Here is a 20,128-nt window from a genome sequence, read left to right as displayed (position 1 = left end):
ATACTATTAATATTAAAATATATGAATAAGATGAAATATTTATTTAAAAAAAAATCGAACAAGTTTTTATCATATATCGTTGAAGATTTACTTACTATAAACAAATTGATTATCGTTTAAATAAATTATATTCTTTAGCAAAAAAATAAAATTCTAACCATCTTTGAAGAGATTCATCTGTTCCATAACATCAACCACGTATCGGTATCACAAAGAGCTTTCAAAGAAGACAGCAATTTGTGTAACACAGCGCCATCTAAAAAGTGAAACGACTACTGCCAAGATCAAGTTATTGTTGAAAATTATACTGAATGTGTATATATTAAAAAGCATAAAGAAAATTTGAAGAAGAAAAATAAATTAATAGAAATAATTTTTTGTATAAAAACATATGGTATAAAAATATTTTTCTTATATAGTATTTTCGCATTGTTTAATAGGAGATTACGATTGCATGCATCGGCCATCTTACGAATTTGACTTTGGTGCATGGCTAAAGGAATTTTCATAGCAGCGCCGCTTTACATCTGCGGAGTCCGTTTACACCTTCCTGCTGTGAGTAACGGTTAGGCGAAAAAACATTAACGAACTCTCGCGATACGCTTCATTCTCCTTAAAAAGCGGAAATCGTGTCCGGTGATTCTGTAAGTGTGCAATTTCATCCTTTATTAAAATCGGATAGAAAATAAACGCAATCTAAAAAGTGCGTACGCAACGACAAAGTGACAGCGAAATCCGCTCGAGTGGCGTGTCTGTAGAAGCGACTCTGTTTGGGCCTGCATGACGTAATTGTATTGATCGCAGAAGAAGAGCCGAAAGTCGCGCATTCGCCATCTTGGACGAATTGTGGAAAAGAAGTATCTGTGTCTCTCAGGCGCGGTACAATTGTTGAGACTTGAGACTGTAATCCGTGGCGATCCGTGTATTGAGTAGTTTTAAACGGGACTTAACCCCTTTGTGAACTGGCAACCCATTTGGACGGACCAAGGTAAGCAATTATTTTGTCAATTTGGCTCTATCGTCGTGGACTCTCCTTTTTCTATATAGATGCTTTAAACTCTTCTGAACTTCCCCTCCCCTTTGATAGCTTCTCTTTTCCTATCGCTTCTCCGAATATAGCGTGATATCGCCAAATTCCGATCTTTAAATATCTTTATCGAATAAAAGCCATTCGAGAAATGCGGGATTTTTCACGTTCGATCCGAGGATCGTTGTTTTGAGCGGTTCGGTGACTTTGACATCGCGATTGGAAGGGTTGCGCCTCCCGTACAATTTCTTTTCATAGATCCGCATGTTCGATATGTTATTTCTGGAAAAATCCAATTTTATTCCTATTTCAAAGAATTACGTTGAGCTATAATTCTTCGTGCTTGGTTAAATCAATGATATAGTATATCTTGAGCAATGCTATGGCCTTTCATTCACTACAATCAACGATTTCAATGACTTTTTTTTACTATTTTCTGCATTTTTTCTTGTATTAATATTATCCTTATATCACTTAGATTTATTTGAATCATAAATATATGCTTTATCATAAGTAAGCACAGAATTTATTAAAAATATTAGTTTCAAAATTAAAAAATTTATTGACAATTTCAAAATTAGTACAAATTTTTTTCTATATTTTTTTAGATTAGTATAATCTTAATAATAAATCTATATCATAATTTTAATTAATATTATAATAGTTATATTTTTTTGAACACTTTTAACTTACTATTCAAATGCTTATTTTTGACATTTTATAAAAATGTATTTTCAACTTCTCTTATTAGCTTTCTTTTATATAGTTGATATTTCTTTTGAGCTGCTATGTAAATAATATTAAATAATTTTTTCTATTATTATTGTATGATATCTTTTCCTTCTATAGAATCTATGATTATTTATATCTATTTATATGTATATACAATAATCAATTAAATTAAAAATCAGGATTATATATTAGTAAAAAAATAAATCAATGTTGTATCCCTTTTTATTTCAGACAAACGGTTCGTTCTTTGGGTCTGATTGGTACTAAATGGTTGCCTGCAGACAGCATGTCTACTCTGTCAGGGATTTTGTCGAAGGGGGAGAAAGGAAAATCAAAGTTTCAATCGTTAGATATCAATAATTTGTATCGGGTAAGCAGGGTAAGTTGATCAGCATATTATTTTTATTAATTTTATAATATTTGTATTATTCTATTTATATTTATGATCAGACATAATATTTATTTTTTTTAATATAAAAATATTTCATAATTTAAAATTTTAATATTTATTTGTTATATATCATACATAGGGAGAATCCTTAGAACAACATCAACAAAAGAACACATTACCGCGCAAACATGGCATGCAAACCCTCGGAAGGGTGCCCTCGGCACGGAGACCTCCCGCTAATTTGCCCAGTTTGAAAAGTGAAACTAGCAGCAGCGATCCAGCTGTCAGTCTTGTACCTAGTGGAGGAAGTGGTTGGGCAACTACCAAGGATTCAGGATCTTCAAGCACTAATACTACTGTATCTACAACAGCAACAGATTCAAACACTGTAACTTTTATAACTATGTGTTTTCTCCCTCTTCCCCCTTTTTCTCTGAAATATATGTATATATATAAATGCGTGCGCGCGCAATATATTATATATTTATTATATATATATTTTGTACTATTTTTACAAAATTTTGTATTATAATAACACAAACATTTCTATTCTTTTGCAAGACAAATTCTTCACCAACACAATGTGTAACGGGGTCGACTGCACCAACATCTCTTCATCCTTTGCTACCAGGACAACAAGGTACTTCACATTCTTCCGATGCAAACAACAAATCATCATGGAGTGCAATTATGAGCAAATCAGGAGATGGTATGTATTTTCTTTTTTTTCTTTTTAATAACATTACTAAATTTGCTTTCTCTGAAAAAAAATTTAATGGGATAGAATACCTTCTACAAATTCAAATATTGAAAAATATAAATTATGCAAAAAGATGCTTTGAAAGGAACATTGATAGAGAAAAATGCATACTTTGCTTTAGTCTTGATCCTCTATTTATAAGTTCCTTCCTATGTATCATTAAGAAAAAGCATGCCACTTATTCATACCATTAAATTTAAGAAAATATCTTAACTTCATTTATATTTTAAGCAAAACTAAAAAAGAAAGAAGGGAGAGAGAATGAAAAATAAACTATACTAATATGCTGTTTGCAATATTTACCATGCATATCAGTTAGAAATTGGAAAAAGTCGTTGTTTTGCATATATTACATTTGAAGAAATGGTAGTAGCTTTGTACTTTGAATATTATCAAGGAATGTGAATAATGCTTACAAAAAGAGAGCACGTTGTATGGTACAGTGTACAGTTATGATTAACTCTTTAGCTGCGATGTATCTGAATTTAAGAACATCTGTTGTTTGCAGTACAGTGTAAAAATTATATTGAAAAATAATCTCATATTTTTAAAAATCTCATAAATTTAAAGATCAAGTGAAAATGATGATTTAGAAACATACATATAGATGAGTGACTACTTACGTTCTTCGTAGCTAAATGAGTTACATAGTTACCATATAAGTATATGTATATATATGTGTGTGTGTGTATAAACATATTCATATATATACATGTACGTAGTTATTAAAATTTTAAGTAATGCAACAACAAGAACATCACAAATATAATAAAAACATTTAAAATTGAAATGTAATCAAAGGTAATTATTCAATTTTTATAAATATTGTTATTTTAATGATGCTTACAAAAAACTTCGTTTTTTCCATTTATATCACTGTAACAACAATAAATAATATGTAAAAAATGATGTCACTGACTAGAGTAAAAAAGGATTTATGATTATTTGGTTTCTATGTATCGTATCAGTGAATATTAAGATAATCTCACTTGTAAAGTTAAATAAGTAATACTGTAGTATTACATTCATATAAAAATCCAGAATTGGATCTTCAGAACTATTTGTGAGAGTAAAAATTTTATTATATGGAATATTAGTTTTACAGTTTATTTATCATTTCAAAATATTCGATATCCACTTCTGGGTTATAAATTTGAGATAATAATCTCAGTAAAACTGCCTGGATAGTACAATTAATTTATATGTATGCCCATTGTGGCAGCAGTGGTTGGATACGCGGGGCTCGTGGGGGGCGGAAGAGGGGGAAGAAGTGCCCCTGGGCTGAGTTTCCTTGCCCACCAGTCCCCGCAGTTCCAACACGAGTTTCCCAGTCTCAGCGGACAGCCCTCTGTCTCCGCCTCCAATCAGAGCCAGACTCAAGAGTCCTCGGCAACATCCAATGCGATCTCAGTCGCTGTCCAACACCACTCATTGCTACAGCAACAGCCATATTCCCACAACCACTCAGGTGGGATGCTGCTTGCTTGTCGCTGTTAGAATTCAAATTTGATTCCTTGCAGTAGTGCTTCTAGTGCTTCTTCCCCAAAAGCTTTTTATTCTATGCTATTATAGAAATCAGTATGATTAAAAGGTTTAAATTATTTAATTTCATATAATATTTCATTGGGCAATAGCAAAACTTACTATATATGTAAGAAAATAAAAAAATTATATTTAAAAACAAATATTACGAAAATATCTATTTTTTATATAATAAGGATACAGTAAATTTTGTTATAGTCCTACTTATGGCACATATTATAATAGTAAAAATATATGTAAGAACTGAAATGGTACAATATTTTGATTATTTATGATATACATATTGTTGTATTATAATTAAGATACAAAACATCAGTCTTAAACTTAAAATAAGCTCTTTTCTTTTATCATTAGCATTTTTATTATATAAATTTTATTTTAGTAATATATGGTATATGTGAATAATGATATATGATGAAAAGATAATGAATATAAAAACATATTACAGATATATAATCGATCATATAATCATTAATCCAATAGTTCTGAAGTTATAATATTTATTATATATATATATTATTTTATAAAATTTGTTTAATAGAATATATTTATGTTGTTTTGCTATATATTATGATTTTTAGAGTCTTTATTGAAAGTTTACATTTATAATATGCTTGTTTAAATTGGTTAACTGCATTTTGTAATATAATATTTCAAAATGTAAATGTTTTGAGTATATCAAGAATGTATTTAAATAGTTGTGCTCTAGTAGAGTAACATGATCTTCGTTGAAAATTGATATAATAATGAAAGTAATGAAAATAAATGTGAATATCTTATTTAAATATTTAATTTTTACATGATAATCAGAATAGAATTAATTTTTAAATAGATCTCATATGAGATATACATACATTGACATATATGCTATATATGTCAGAATTATTAAACCAAGAATATATTTTTTAATATTAAACTTCCAAGTTCGTATGTTCCATAATTTTCAACGAAGAAATATCAGTATGTCATTAAATTAAAATGGTTTAAATACAAATCATATGTGCACGTGTTTTTTATATGAACACTTTGGTTAAACTTGTATTATTAAAGTATCTTTGTACAAAAAGATAACATAAAGAAAATGTTTCAGAGAAAAATACAAGTATAGAATATTAAAAAATACATTATATTTTCAAGTATTATGGATTTAATATGTGATAAATATTATCTCAGTAATGATATGTCTATACTATCATCTGAAACATTTATCTATAATTTTCTTATGTTTTCATTAATAACAGTGAGACACATTGTATTGAATTGTATTGAATTAATCTTGAAAAATGAATTTCATTTTTTAGTTATTTATGTCAAAGTTCTTTTAGAAATGTACATCAATTTATACAAACAGCTGGTGCTTTTAATAGTTTTGCACAAGTATTTCATGCATTTTTTATTATTTATGCAGGGACTATTCATAAGCCACTGCACTACACTATAATGGCTGACAGATATGTTTCGCATGAGTGTTACAGATTAGACTATTAAGAGTTTCAGCTGTACATATGTCCTCGCAAGTACTTTATATTATATATCTTAAATATTCTTAGGAGGTGCACTAAACAATCAGCAGCAACAACAGAATCGAGAACTAAATGCACAGTATGGTCCTGGACCAAGTCTACGCCCTCAAAGTAAATAATGATAATAAATATAATAATATTTTATTATGTAATCATATACTGATTACAATATCGTATTTATAGTTTAAATACAAATATTGATACAGTAGTTGTCCCTTATCAAAAAGATTTATATTGTTAGTTTAATTGCATTATTTATGATGAATGAACTTTATAAATCTATAGCAGAAGGAAGTTGGATTCAAGGAGGCAGTCGCACGACGAGCGGAACAACACCAACAACAGGCGCTCCCGGAAATGGGAATACTCCGGCGGTCCAGGGCCCCCCAATGGTGGGTCCCAGTGGTTCTACGGGACACACGGAGGGACTCGCTGGCGGGCGACAGAACTTGGGCCAATCGCCCAACATGGCTATGGGCCAGGCAGGCCAGAGTACTTCCCCCAACAGTCAAGCTCCACTTCCTTCTGCTTCGCATCAGGTTAGTTCGAATGTGGACCATTATCGAAGAGTTATTTCTCCGTTACTTTTTACCTAATCGCTTTATCTATACGCGTATCAGCATTGAAAATATATTAAAATATCACATTTATATATTGGAATTATTATAATATAAATTTTTATTTTAGATTTCTCTCTTTTCGTTGTGTATCACACATATCTTTATTGTTACTTTAGATTTTATACAAATGTTTATTGATATTTTCACGAATTGTGAATTGTAAATAGATCGGTGATTTAAAATTTTGCAATACATTTAGTGTTCATAGACATTTTTAAAACATCGAAATTTGCAGTTATATCTGATCAAACTTTTTAATTATGATAAATATAATTTATTTAATACGCCTGTACTACGCTATTTGCTGTAAAATAAAAAAATTTCTTATATTTTTATATAAATTATTATAATACACATAGGCAAGTCTTAAAATCATTCTACTTTATTTAATCATAGTTAAAAATATCATATTATTTTCATTAATGATATTATTTACTCTTGGTTTCTTATTTCTTCCGTTAGTTACTAATACAAATTTGGTTTTTACGTTGCATAATATTTTGTAAGCGAGATATTAATTTTGTATGTCCTTGTCTGTATATTTAGATGTATAGAGGAAATTTCCCAAGTGGATTCCCATCTCAGTTTTCACCAAACGTAGGATCGGGTGGTCCACGGCCACGATTCAACTATCCTCCAGATCGCTTTCCTCTTCCTCAACGACCGCAAGAACGCGATCGTGTTCCAGAGGAGGAGATCATAACGCGTCCTATTATTAAAGAAGAAGATTTAACAAGAATGGACGATATCTCGCGTGACGCAGGCTGGGCAGCGCACGATGATATTGATTATAACCAGAAATTGGCTTTTAGCGATGACGAACCTGAACCTGAGCCCCCGAAAAAGGAAGAAAAAAAAGATGTTAAGACAGAAGAAAAATTAGATGAAAATCATTCGGAAAATAAAGATAAACCAAGGGACAATCGTGACAATAGAGAAACTGCAAAAGATAATCGAGATCAACCTACGCATCGTCCATGGAATCAAAGCACTCTATCTCGAGATTTACGTGGTCCTAATGGTCCAAATTGCTTCTCTACTCAACCATCGCTGCAATCGGTGCATTCTTTGAGAGGTTTGAAATCATTTTTTTATTACTTTTTTGTATACGTTTTATGCATTTTTAAAATATCGATGTTAATTATATATATATTTTGTTCTAAAGTAGACGCAGAAGACGACGAAGCGTGGAATGAAAGACGCAGATTGAAAGTTGAAGTTGCATTTGTTGTTAAACGTGCCCGTCAACGCAAAGAGGAAGAAGAAAAAAGATTCCAAGAATCTACTAAACAAGCGGCAGCTAAAAAGTTACAAGATTTGGAAAAGAAATTACAAGAAAAACAATCAAGACAAAAAGAAGATGAACGTGGACCACCACCTGAACCGAAAGGTCTCATTAGTGTTCCACCTGTACCTATTCCTGTACCCGAATGGGAACGCGAGAAAGAAATCAGAGAACGTGAAAATCGAGAACGTGAACGGGAACGATCTCGCACTTCTTCTGAAGGAAAAGATGATAAATCTGCTCGTGAATCTCGTGAACCCAGGGACAATTTAAGAGAATCTAGAGACACCCGCGATCAGTTGATGAATGATCGACAGAGTGATCGACAACTTGACCGGCAAAACGATCGTCAGAATGATCGACAAATTGATCGTCAAAATGATCGACAAATTGATCGTCAGAATGATCGACAAATTGATCGTCAGAACGATCGACAAATTGATCGTCAGAATGATCGACAAATTGATCGTCAGAACGATCGTCAGACCGATCGTCAGAACGATCGTCAGAACGAACGCCAGAACGATCGAGCAAATGACCGTCAGAATGATCGACCAAATGATCGACCAAATGATCGTCAAAATGATCGACAAATAGATCGACAGAATTTCTTGAGACAACCAGATATTGCTGCACGCAGCGAACGTGAACGAGAACGTGATCGTGATCAACGTGATATTAGAGATCGTGAATATCCTGGATTTTTACGACATTTTCAAACTAACATACCACCCAGATTTCAAAAACAACAGGCAGAAAGGAGTGGTTCTGGGTTTAACCGCATTTCACCGAGCGCAGAAAGATCATCTCAATCTGTCTCGTTTGCTCAACAATATGACTCCGGAAGATGGGGTCACAATCATAATAATTTAAGTAAGTTTAAAAATTGTTTTTATTATAAAATTAATGTAATTCTCCTAGCTAAATAGATATTATAATCAGTGAAAATTTGTATTAGTAGATAACAATACGAAGCAATCACATGCAGTACCACCACCCCGGCGAAGTAGAATTGATTCGGATGTATCATCACCATTGGAGGAGGATCGTTCTTCATCGCGCGACCATCGTGGACAATTATCCAGAGAGGATCGTTACCGTCATCCTGCACATCGAAAATCAGGTGGTTATTATGACGAATACACTCGCACCTACAAAGATTATGATTGGGACGATAGACATCCTCGCGAACCTTGGGAACGCGAGAGACATTTCGATGATAAGGAGCGAGAAACAAATTTGGATTCAAGAGATGGTAGGGAAAGTAGAGAGAATCGACCGATTAGACAGAATCGAGACAGCGTTGAAAATCGTGACCGAGACAGTAAAGAAAAAAAGGACTATGACAACTATTTAAAGGTAATTTTTTTTCAACTTTTATCGTTAACGCTATATTTTGCATATTTCAGCATATAAAACAATTGACGTACACGTGCGCGCACACACACGTACACATCTATAACTTCGTTTCTTTTTATTTTTAAATTCCAAATTAATTGTATTAATGAGATGATTTTTGCCAATTACGAAGCATTTATCAAATTACGCAAGTGGTAAATCATATTAAAAACTCAGCGAGAAAACACAAATAACAATTTTCCTTGCATGTTATTGTTTTGCTTCTCACGCTTTTAGGTATATACTTGTATGGATGTGATCTTCAAGAACTGAAACAGTGATGGCTACTGTGCTTAATTACAAAGAAGTGATCAAACCAATATTTGAATGAAAAAGAACAGCTACCAAAGAATTTCGTAACAGACAAAGTTAGTGCATTTTCTGTCCATATATCTTTTTCTGACAGCGGTTTGTAGCGCATTATCATACGGGAATTGATAAATATTAATTAGAAATTACATAAGTCTGTTATGCACATTTGTGCTGCTGTTTCTTATATGAAAGTGCATTGAAGCCATCAAGATGTACTTTGCAAGGGAAAAATGCTTTGTGATTTCTCGCTTTTACTCGCTATTATTATCAATTTCATTGTTCATATTATTAATAGATAATATCGTTTCTTGCTTTTTTGAATTAATTCTTCATAAAATGATTTATCACTTATCATTTAAAAAAAGACATATATAATTAGTATTATATTTTTATTGTAATATGTTCCACAGTACATCTTTAATTATGTGCAAATTTTTATTTTACCCAACTGCATATATTCAAAGTAAAAATCATTTCTTTAGGATACTTGTGATGAACGCGAGCGTTGCGATGATAGGGAACGCTCCGATGGTACCGAATGGCGTGATGATCGTACTCAAGAGAGACAAACTGAAAAACGACGTGAAATGCCACGCGAGGAACGTATCGAACGTAATGAACGGCCACAAAGACCGGATTCGCGTGACAGTCGTACGTCAAGAGAATCGAAAACATCATCGCGCGACGATGAGCCTCATAAGTTGCGCGACTGTGGCTTATGGGTAAATGAAATTTCGGATTACGAAGAAAAAAAGCGAGATCTTTATCACGAAAATAATAGAGAAAGAGAGAGAGACAGAAGACAGCCACCTGGTCCTGTGACTAAGGATAAATTAGAAGCGGATGATTTAAAGAGCGAGAAACGTAACTTGACTCAATTGAAAAGAAATAGCTCTGAGCAGGAGAAGAAAGATGCAGTAAAGGAAACTGTAACTGAAACGAAAAAAGAAACCGATATCCGTAGCAGAAAATCTGAACGTATAACTGAAACAAGTAATAGACCTGTAGAAAGAGGAGATAGTTCTCCAAAAGCTTGGGCTGATGCTGTATCACCAACGTTTGAAAAGGAAGAGGAAAAGATATTGGAAACTTTTAAAGACATAAACGAACTAGAGAATGTAAAACAGAATCTGGAAAAATTGACTCTAGAGAAAAGGGAGGATGTGCATATTGAAGATACGAATAAGGAACATGTGAAAGAGGAAAAACGTGAGAAGAATACACGAAATAGGACAAGTAGCGGAAGCTCCAGTTCACGTGCTCGAGATTGTCGAGGTGGACGTCAATGGGGAGGATCCATTTATACACGTTGGAGTGGTCAAGAATCTAGAGGAAGGAGAGGTGGGTCTAAATCATCGGGTAGACCAGCATCTGCTAGAAGTGGTTCCTATGGTCACACTGATTCTGAAAATAGTGCAGATGAAATTTCTGGCTCAACCGAATCAGGAAAAGAAGAGAGGAGGTCTGCAAAATCGCCGAAACTATCTCAGAAGATCGACAAGGAAGAACGTAACAGAGAGGTATCTAGACGAGAAGACAAACGAACTGGAGAATATTCCCAAGCACGAAATGAGAAACGATCATATGATGGAAAACCAAGTCGTGAAGGATTTGCACCATCCGGTGAACCATCCAGACGAGGTCGAGGTGGATTTAGAATCAGATCTTCTGGTAACAATAGTAATCGCATGGAAGGGTATGGGCCACCGTCCAGTAAAAGCCCTTTCTCATCGGAACGTAATGCTGAAGAAAAACAGAATACTACTAAACAATGTTCAACAACGACTGCATCGGATAAAGAGACAAATAATCCTGCGAGCACGCCAATAGAGTCTAGTGACGATAAAATGATAGCGAAACAACAAGCTCTTACAGCTGGTATAACAGGTAGACGTACAAAATCGCCGAATCCACAGAGTCAACAATCTAATAAACAGGATAATCATCAAACATCTGGCAATGTTGTATCACAAAAGCCGCATAAGAAGGAGGAATCTCTCTCCAAGAGAACTCGCAGTGGAAGTAGAAGGGTAAATGTTTATTTGTATATTATTAATGATCTGATTATTAATCGTATTAATAATTTATTTATTATTTATTTATAGGGTAAAGACACTCGGGAATCACGTTTTCGTGGCAGCAGCAGCAACGTATCGAAACAAACCTCGTCCGACGTGGGTAATGAAGAATGGGAAACCACATCTGAAAATAGTGAAGACCACATGGATGATCACAAAGAGTCTCGTAATAGTCGCAACAAACATTTTAACGGACGTGGAAATCAAAACTCAAACCAGAATGCTATGGGTGGTAATTTACATTCTCGTAGAAACGAGCAAGGTGGAAATAATCGAGATCAACGTGAAAAGAATAGCAAATCTTCCAGTACGTCATCAAGGGCACCAGGAGCGGAAAAACGAAATGTCCAAAACTCATCATTCTGTAATCAAAGAAATCAGTCATCTATAAGTCAATCCCAAAATGGTAGATCGAGGAGTCAAGGTTCTTCGCATGGTGGATCAATGTCTAACAAGTCATCTAGTAATAAGGAAAATACTGTAAATCGTATAGATGAAATCAAGTTGAATGAGCCAAATTTGGTTAATCAAGCCTTTAATGACATGAATAAAAAAAGTCAATCGAAAGAAAAGAAAATAGTTGATAACGCTTCAGACTCGAATAATTTTACGGAAGACGGATCGACTATTGTGGAAGATAAGTTGGACTCTGATGGTTTCCAAGAGGTTCGTTCAAAGAAAAACGTGAAAGAACCTAGACACTCCCAAAAAGATGAAATCAAACCATCAGCGAAGAAGGAGAAGGAACGAGAACGAGATCGTTCAAAATCTAAATCAAACAATGGATCTCAACAAATTTCTCAACAAACTCAAAATATACCATCATTATTAGGTCAATCTATTCAGCAGCCAGTGAGCATGCCACAAAAACAATACGATAAGAATACAAAAGGTTTGAAGCTCCCACCAAGATTTCAAAAACAACGCTTGGCGAAGCAGCAACAACAGCAGACATTTGCTGATCCAAATGACGTAAATAAAATGAATAGTTCTGGCAATAATAATATGAAAGATTCGTCTGGTGGTCCAGCACCTCCACCTTCCGTGAATGCTTGGGACAAACCTTTCATCAGTCAACTGCGCTCAAATTCTCCTTCTGCTGTCCCAGCTGACGTTCAATTGATGTCCGGTTTAACTTCGCAAAATGATCAAGTTCACGAAAATAACGAGCAAGCTAATTCTGGCAATAGCAGTCAACGAAATTCTCCAAGCGGTGAAAAAGCTGGAAAGAACACGAAAGATCTCGTAGAGAAGAATGTTTCTGATGTTTCTTCACCACCGGTTCAAACTTTAATCTTTGAGAATACAAATTACTCAAAAACGACTAAAACAACGCCAACTGATTTAGCCATGAAATCCAAATTTTCAAATCATGTTCAGAAACAGCAACGCGTAGACAAGCGCGTAGAAATGGAAGAGGAAGGCAATCCGATGCATCAACATTCGCAACAATCATTATCGGTTGCTTTCTCCAACAAACCGAATGACCTTATGAAGAATAAGAACCAGGAGCCTATTCAAATGCCTTTATCATTTAATAAGAACGAAGACAACGCCGATATGAAACTTGATTTTACATTTGACTCTGATCTCTCGCAGTTGACAGAAGACAAAAGCAAAACTTTGGGAATGACTCGGTCCATGCACATGAGCTCTGGACAAAGTACGATATCACCCTCAACCGCAGAGCTTAATTTGAAGATAGCTTCGGTAAAAAAGGTTTGGGAAAACGCCACTCCTATGCCGACTGTAGTCGAACATGAAGATGGTGGTAATGTCGTCAGTACTGCTAACAGTTTTCCTCAAGCTTTTGAGAACAGCGACGTCGATGATAGCTACAGCCCACATCAGCAGTACAACCAGAATAACATGAAAAATGAAATCACAACGTCTACGAACGTGTGCAAGGTGAGTCATTATATTTCTATATAATTCGATAATTATATAGAAATTCTATGAATTCTAAACGCCCACATATTTACTAGATGTACATATTATCGTGCATGTTATAAAACTATTGCATCACTTGAAATTGACATAGCGGTTCTCCGCTGTCCTAAATTATACCTCTTTTAGTTAGTTTTGTTTTATTTTTTCCGCATTACTGAATTTGTACAAATTTCAAAAATATTTTCATCCGAATGGTCCAGGAAATAATTCAATTTAATATATATTAGAATATATCAATACTCAATGTAATAATTGCGTTTTACGTATGACGATATTTACGTACGAGAATATTGGATTATCGGTTGAAAGTATATTGTTTTGAAAACATAAAAAATATGCTCTTAATCAAATACTTACTGTTAAAATGTTTTGTGAAACCAATGTGCGAATGTTTGGTCAATGTGTGACAATTTTCTATAAGCTCATTATTGGAACATTCGTGTATTAAACATGAAGTCTAAATATCTACAGTTGAAAATTTGCTACGACGATAAGATGAAGGTAAGTAGATAACGCGCTTGATCCAATGTATTGTTTACAAGAGCTTTATTAAGCAAGACCGAACCTTCGCTTGCATTCTTCAAAAGCGTAAGCTCCGCTTACCGAGGGAAGCAGTGTTTTTTCAGAAAATTTTCATCCAGTAGTAAGTAAATCATGCAGTCTTTATGCACATAGTTATGAGTGAGCTTATTTATTTTTCTCAAAGTTTATTAAAAATCGCGTTATAAAAAAAATTAACTTGTCAAAAGTTACATTTTCAAACATGATTATTTTTTTGAGAAAACAAGAAATCGCATTATATTGGCAGTTGACAGTGATGTATATAGCAAATTAAATAACAGAAATATCATGTCCCCTGTGGGAAGATGCTGACTCTTTGCCTGATGCGCAGCTGGTTCCCCCGCAGGTGAAGCCGCAGCAACAATCCGCGGGAAGCAATGGAACCCAACCTGGCTCTACTGTACCCGGTCCGAGTCCTATTGGAGCTGGACAGAGTCCCATGGGTCATCCACCTGCTAGCCTTCAAGGACCTTTAAGCCCACCACCATTCAATTCGACCGGTCAACCTTCTCATATCAATTATCAGGTATGTCATTAAGTATCTCATAACAATGTCATCACATTTTTTACAAATCTTGAAGTTGCTCTTTATGTTCTTTTTTTAAGTTTTGTATTTTCAATAGATCAAAATTTATCAAATATTAATTAATTTAATAATATACGGTATATTGATTTAGTCGTTTATTTTTTTCAGGAATTTCCACAATATCCTGGATCACAAGCTGCACAATACGGTAGCATGTCTGCTATACCTTCACCACCAGCAATGTTATTCAATACAGGTTCTGGTCAATTACCAGCACAAGCGGGTGGTTTATATGGTGCTTTCCAATTGGATCAAAGTCGTTCACCGTTCACACAATATCCGCCCTATGGACCGTCCCTTCAAAGTTCATTCAACCAGCAAAATGTATACTTGCCACAGCCGCCACCACCGCCACCACATGCTCCAAGTGCGCCAACTCCTGATATGTATCCCAATAATTTATCGCAATATCGTATTGTAAGTATAACTGTATAATCAAGACATAAAAGGATATAAGCAATTACGTCAAATGATTCGTTTTTTATATTTAACAGACTGCTGCAACTGCACCTCCGTTTGGACAAAATCAGCAGCTTAGTAATAATCCCAATACGGTTCTTATCAGTTCATCATCGAATTCTTTAATGTCAGCAAGCGTTAAACCATCTTCTCAACCAATTGGTGCAATTGGTACTAAAGCGGCGCCTCATTTTCAAGCACCATCTGCACCACAGCCAAATCAAGTATGTTAATTTTGAAAACCATTTGTGCTAAATCGCTCTGAATGAAAAAATAAAATTCGTTTTTATTATATTTTACAGTTACCTTACATACCTTATGATCCAAACCAAGTGCTCAGTGTAAGCGGTAGTTACATGGGTAACTCTCAGTTGGTGCAGAGGCCAGGCCCTAATGTACAGGCATCGGCAAATAGTTATTATAGTGCTACATCGGCTGGTAAATATAATTTTTTTTTTAATCTTTTACCAGTTATATTTATAACTGGTAAAAGATTTAATACGTTAATTAATTAGTTTTAATACTTTAATACTTAACTTGCTTGCTTCATACGTCATTATAGATGTATTCCCGGGATCACAAACTGGCTTTTACCAGCCAGGTGGTGCCACACAGCAAACTGGCACTCACTATGGTCTTCAAGGATTTGGTCAGCATAGTCAAAGCCTGGCAACAGGAAGTGCAACGCCTGTTGGTCTTCAAAATTTTAGTCCTGGATTTTTGTCTAATTCAGGACTACAGATAGCTGCTGCTGCTGCAGCACAGCAATTTCGGAACCCAACTGGAGGTTTACCTGCTCCAGCTAATGCAACTTCTACATTCCTAAATAAACATCAACCGCAGGAACAACCTAGACAATTAAAAAGTCCGTCGGGAAATCAGCAAGATGTTTTAGCATCTGTCTTCAACGCAAGTAAGTTTTGCTCAGTTTTTATGTCATTTTAAGAAATAAAAGCTTCTAAAATATTAATAAATTTGTTTATATACACATATTCTTAGCGCCCCAAATACCATCTCCTAAATCGAGAAACTGTAAACAACAAACGTCATCGCAGCAACCGCAACCAAGTCCTACACAACATCATAAATATCAACAATATCAGGGCGTTAGTCAATCTGCTTTGGTAAGCAGCTACAGCAACTATGTATGTACCACTCCTTTATATAATACATATATACAGGAAATCCTCACATAAAATAATAACAAGTTGTTATCTAGGAATCTTGCTATGTAAAGATATACAAAATTTATAACCAAATGATGCTCTAGAACATCTTAATTGTAATTATTTTATTGCTTTCTAGATAACTATTTGTTAATATTTTATGCGCATCATAATATTTGGATGTGGATCTTTGTGCCTAGAAATCAATTCGTATATTACTTTGTTTCACATCCTATTATAAATCAAATGAAGTAACAAATTTAATGCTTTACTTAACAAATTAAATTCTATTTATATCTTCTAATATAAAAATAGTTGCAATTTTTGTACATATGGCTTCTATTATAACTTGTAAACTTGTAGGTATTACAACAAAATGTACGAGGAATGGGTATGCCACCACGAGCTGGCATACAACCATCACAACAACGCTATCCACCGCCTATACAGAGGCCTGTTGTACCTTTTGCGCAAGGTCCTACTTTGAATAATTCTACGCAACAACCTAATTCCATGCCGTCGCAGCAACAAGCACAGATAAACAGACACAGACCAAATTTACATCAACAGCAGCAACAACGAAACATGAAGATGCAACAACAACAATACTATTCTTCGCAAGGTTCGTTTATTTCGCTGATTATTAATAGAACTTAAAGTTTTTAACACGTTATATTATTAATTCTTGTTTTTCTTTTAGGAAATGTTAAGATCGATTCAAACGATAAGACTGATTCGCACAATGACAAGATCAACGATGGAAATTCTGGAAATCAATCAGGAGGCAACAAATCTAATGTGAATCAGCAAGATAGTGATACCAAGGAAGAAGTGAGTCAACAAAATGAGTGAATGTGAAAGCTGCAGAAACGATCCATACACAACTAAGCGTTGAATCAAGCTTCATTAAAACAAATAACAGTAAAAAAACGCAAACTAGTATTTCCCCGATCGAAGGAGCCAATCCAGATTATGAAGTTACCTTATGTTTGACATATTGAGACAAACAGCTTGCAAGGTTCACGCAAAGAAAGATTTTAATCAATGGCGTATTAGAGATAAACGATTTGGTGGAATTACTTTATTCGAACGTGCGGTTTTAATTTGAAAAATACTTATGCCGCGAAACGTCCTCGTCTCCATGATCGATAAAGAAACATGCGCTTCTTGCTAAGCATTCCCATTTTATCAATCTGAGATTCACGAACTTCGTTTACGTCTCTAACGATGAATGTCGGACACGTATCTGAAAAAAAGACGAATTATTTAGCGGATTTTGCACGGGATAATCGAGAATTCAAAAATACCTACGATCGTTTAATGCACCCGAATGAACTTCGGATATGAATCGATGTTCATTTGTGTACTTAATAGTAGTCGACGGTAGATGACATGTTATATAGATCGTATCTTTAAAAAAGAAAAAAAGAAGAAAGGGGGTGGGAGAATAGAATGGGACTGAATTTAATGTATTTGTTTACTGTCTCTATTGCCGATTTACAATACAGTACGCAAGGAACAGACGCGACGAAAGGTATTGTCCAATCGTCGTATTATTCGTATAGCGTTACAATAGAAGAGGAACAGTGACGAAAAGGAAAAGAAGGAGAATGAATGGGGGAGAGAGAAAAAGAAAGAGAGAAAAAAAGAGAGAAAGGAAAAAGGCATGGGAGGGTAGAAGAAACTATTCTCCGCGTATCGGAATAAAAAAAAAAATGAAGTTACTCGTGCACTTTGGTCGTATGGATTTGAAATGATATATCGTGATCCCGTTGCAGTGACAAACGCCGTAAAGTCGTGTATATTGGACATTATGGATATCGCAAGGTTATGAGCAAATCTGCGCAAAAGAATAGAAAAAGCAATTGTTTATATATATCGCACAGATCGTGCCATAACCTCGCCTTGCTCTGAGAGTGCTCTATCGTGTTAGGTATGTAATGTGTACGGTATTTTTTTGTGAAGTGCGGGAAGCACGAAATATTATCGGTATTCCTCGGCTTGGAAGTGTTCTGCCGAATCAAGTGGAAAACACGCTATATCGCAGCATACAAGTCGTGAAAAAAGAATTGTATATTCTCTGCTTTTGTTGCAATTTAAGCATTATTATAAAAATGAAGCCAATAAAAATAAACAGTAGTGTTTACAGGACTCTGTCGTTTTGCCAGTTTATTAATGCAAAGGTAGCATAGCTCTCGCTCGAATGTCGCGTGAAAAAAAAAGAAAAGGAAAAAAAGAGCGATCGTTACCAATGGGGTAAAATCGACGATCAATAAAAACACAACATACTGCCAGTCGTATCGACGACCATATATCCTTGAACTTTGGGGATTTTTCATGTTCTATTCGTAAGGATGTTAGCGAATGCAAAGTGAAGTGTATTACCGAGGAAAATTATGAACTGCTATACACGGGAAGAGTCGTCGCAACAATTACATCTTAATGCGTCTGAACAGTGCTGATTGAAGAGATCAGTCGCAATATCATACGATTACTTTTCATCTTAAAAACACATCTTACTCTTAAAAATTTATGCAATTCTCAAATTAACAACAAAAATAAGGTAAAATACAAATACAATGCAAGAACGAATGGCACGCTGCTAGGAAAGAAATGAGGATACAGTGCCTTTGATGCACTGCCGCACAAAATAATCCTTGCTACGTGTCTCACCAAATGACTCGAATTACGTCATACAGACGATATTTTAGAATCGTCAACATTAGACACGAATGATAAAGGCTCCATTCTCATACCGTACGCGTTAATATTATAATTTTACTCTTATTACAAACATTACCGATAACTATACTAATTGCATTATCATTTATAACTTTGTCATATTTTTATTATCTTGATCTTCGATATTTTTCTTAACCCTTAACACATTCAATTTTACATTCTTTATTTCCCTCTTTTTGCTCTACCATTTTTGGTTCCTACTGTCTTCATCTTCATGAATGTCATTGTCATCGTCATCGTCATGGTCACCATCGTTGCTGTCATCGTTATGTCATCGTCATTACCGTTATTATGTAATCTTGATAATCGTACGTGTATGCTGAGTAAACGATAAAAATGAGATCCAATGAAAAGTAAGATAAATAAAAACTGTTAAATCGATTGGTTATGACTTAGGATATTTAAACAAAAATTCATTGAGAAGAACTCTAAAGTCTATTTAATCATACCTATTATTGCTTACATGCAAAGTATTTTTCTTCTTTTTATTTTCTTTTGTTTCTCTTTCTTCTTTTTCCTCGTTAATTTTGTCCTGGGCATATCATGGGTCTTTTGACAGAAAGATCTGATATATATATATATATATATATATATATATATATATATATACATATATATATGTATATATGTGTGTTACATAATAGCGAAAAAATAATTTTGTTACGATGTGCATCTTATTTAGCGACAACTGATTTTAAAAAAAAATTATTTTACAATTTGCGTCATATTACTTATACAATTTAATTTAAACGCGTGTAAGAATAAAAATTATAATACGTACGACGAGAAAATTAATTCGACATAAGTTTATGATCATTTTTATTTTATTTATTGACCTTCTATTATCTAATATTATTATTTCATTTTGGAAGACTGAAACATATACGTTTCCTTCATCCCCAAAAAATTATACAAAAATTAATACTTTCTTCGTATTAATGTTGCCTGCTAAAACGATTAAAACACCGTTGATGACCGTTGCCTTGTAACACTTGT

The 20,128-nt window shown here is 34.2% G+C and overlaps 1 protein-coding gene across 10 annotated transcripts; it reads left to right on the top strand.

Annotated features, from left to right (window-relative positions):
• The first annotated feature begins 517 nt into the window (after positions 1-517).
• Positions 518-18,541, top strand: LOC122638163 (protein PRRC2C). Of its 10 annotated transcripts, none has more exons than XM_043830920.1 (20): positions 518-988; positions 1,991-2,138; positions 2,290-2,538; positions 2,712-2,859; positions 4,133-4,378; positions 6,003-6,086; positions 6,261-6,514; positions 7,142-7,670; positions 7,764-8,753; positions 8,839-9,239; positions 10,073-11,620; positions 11,696-13,576; positions 14,511-14,705; positions 14,874-15,182; positions 15,260-15,448; positions 15,527-15,662; positions 15,787-16,137; positions 16,224-16,348; positions 16,754-17,012; positions 17,091-18,541. In XM_043830920.1, the coding sequence occupies exons 2-20, from the start codon at positions 2,046-2,048 to the stop codon at positions 17,240-17,242; spliced, it is 8,139 nt and encodes a 2,712-aa protein (XP_043686855.1). In that variant the 5' UTR covers positions 518-988; positions 1,991-2,045; the 3' UTR covers positions 17,243-18,541. The 10 variants fall into 10 exon arrangements, with proteins under 10 accessions (XP_043686855.1, XP_043686848.1, XP_043686854.1 ...); XM_043830913.1 differs by having other exon boundaries at positions 519-988; positions 4,136-4,378; positions 7,761-8,753; positions 16,224-16,369; XM_043830919.1 differs by having other exon boundaries at positions 519-988; positions 8,842-9,239; positions 16,224-16,369.
• The last annotated feature ends 1,587 nt before the right edge of the window (positions 18,542-20,128 follow it).

Source organism: Vespula pensylvanica, chromosome 2, assembly GCF_014466175.1.
Source record: "Vespula pensylvanica isolate Volc-1 chromosome 2, ASM1446617v1, whole genome shotgun sequence".
Taxonomy (NCBI): domain Eukaryota; kingdom Metazoa; phylum Arthropoda; class Insecta; order Hymenoptera; family Vespidae; genus Vespula; species Vespula pensylvanica.
The sequence above is the reverse complement of the archived record's forward strand: the minus strand, read 5'-3'. Positions and strand labels throughout refer to the sequence as shown.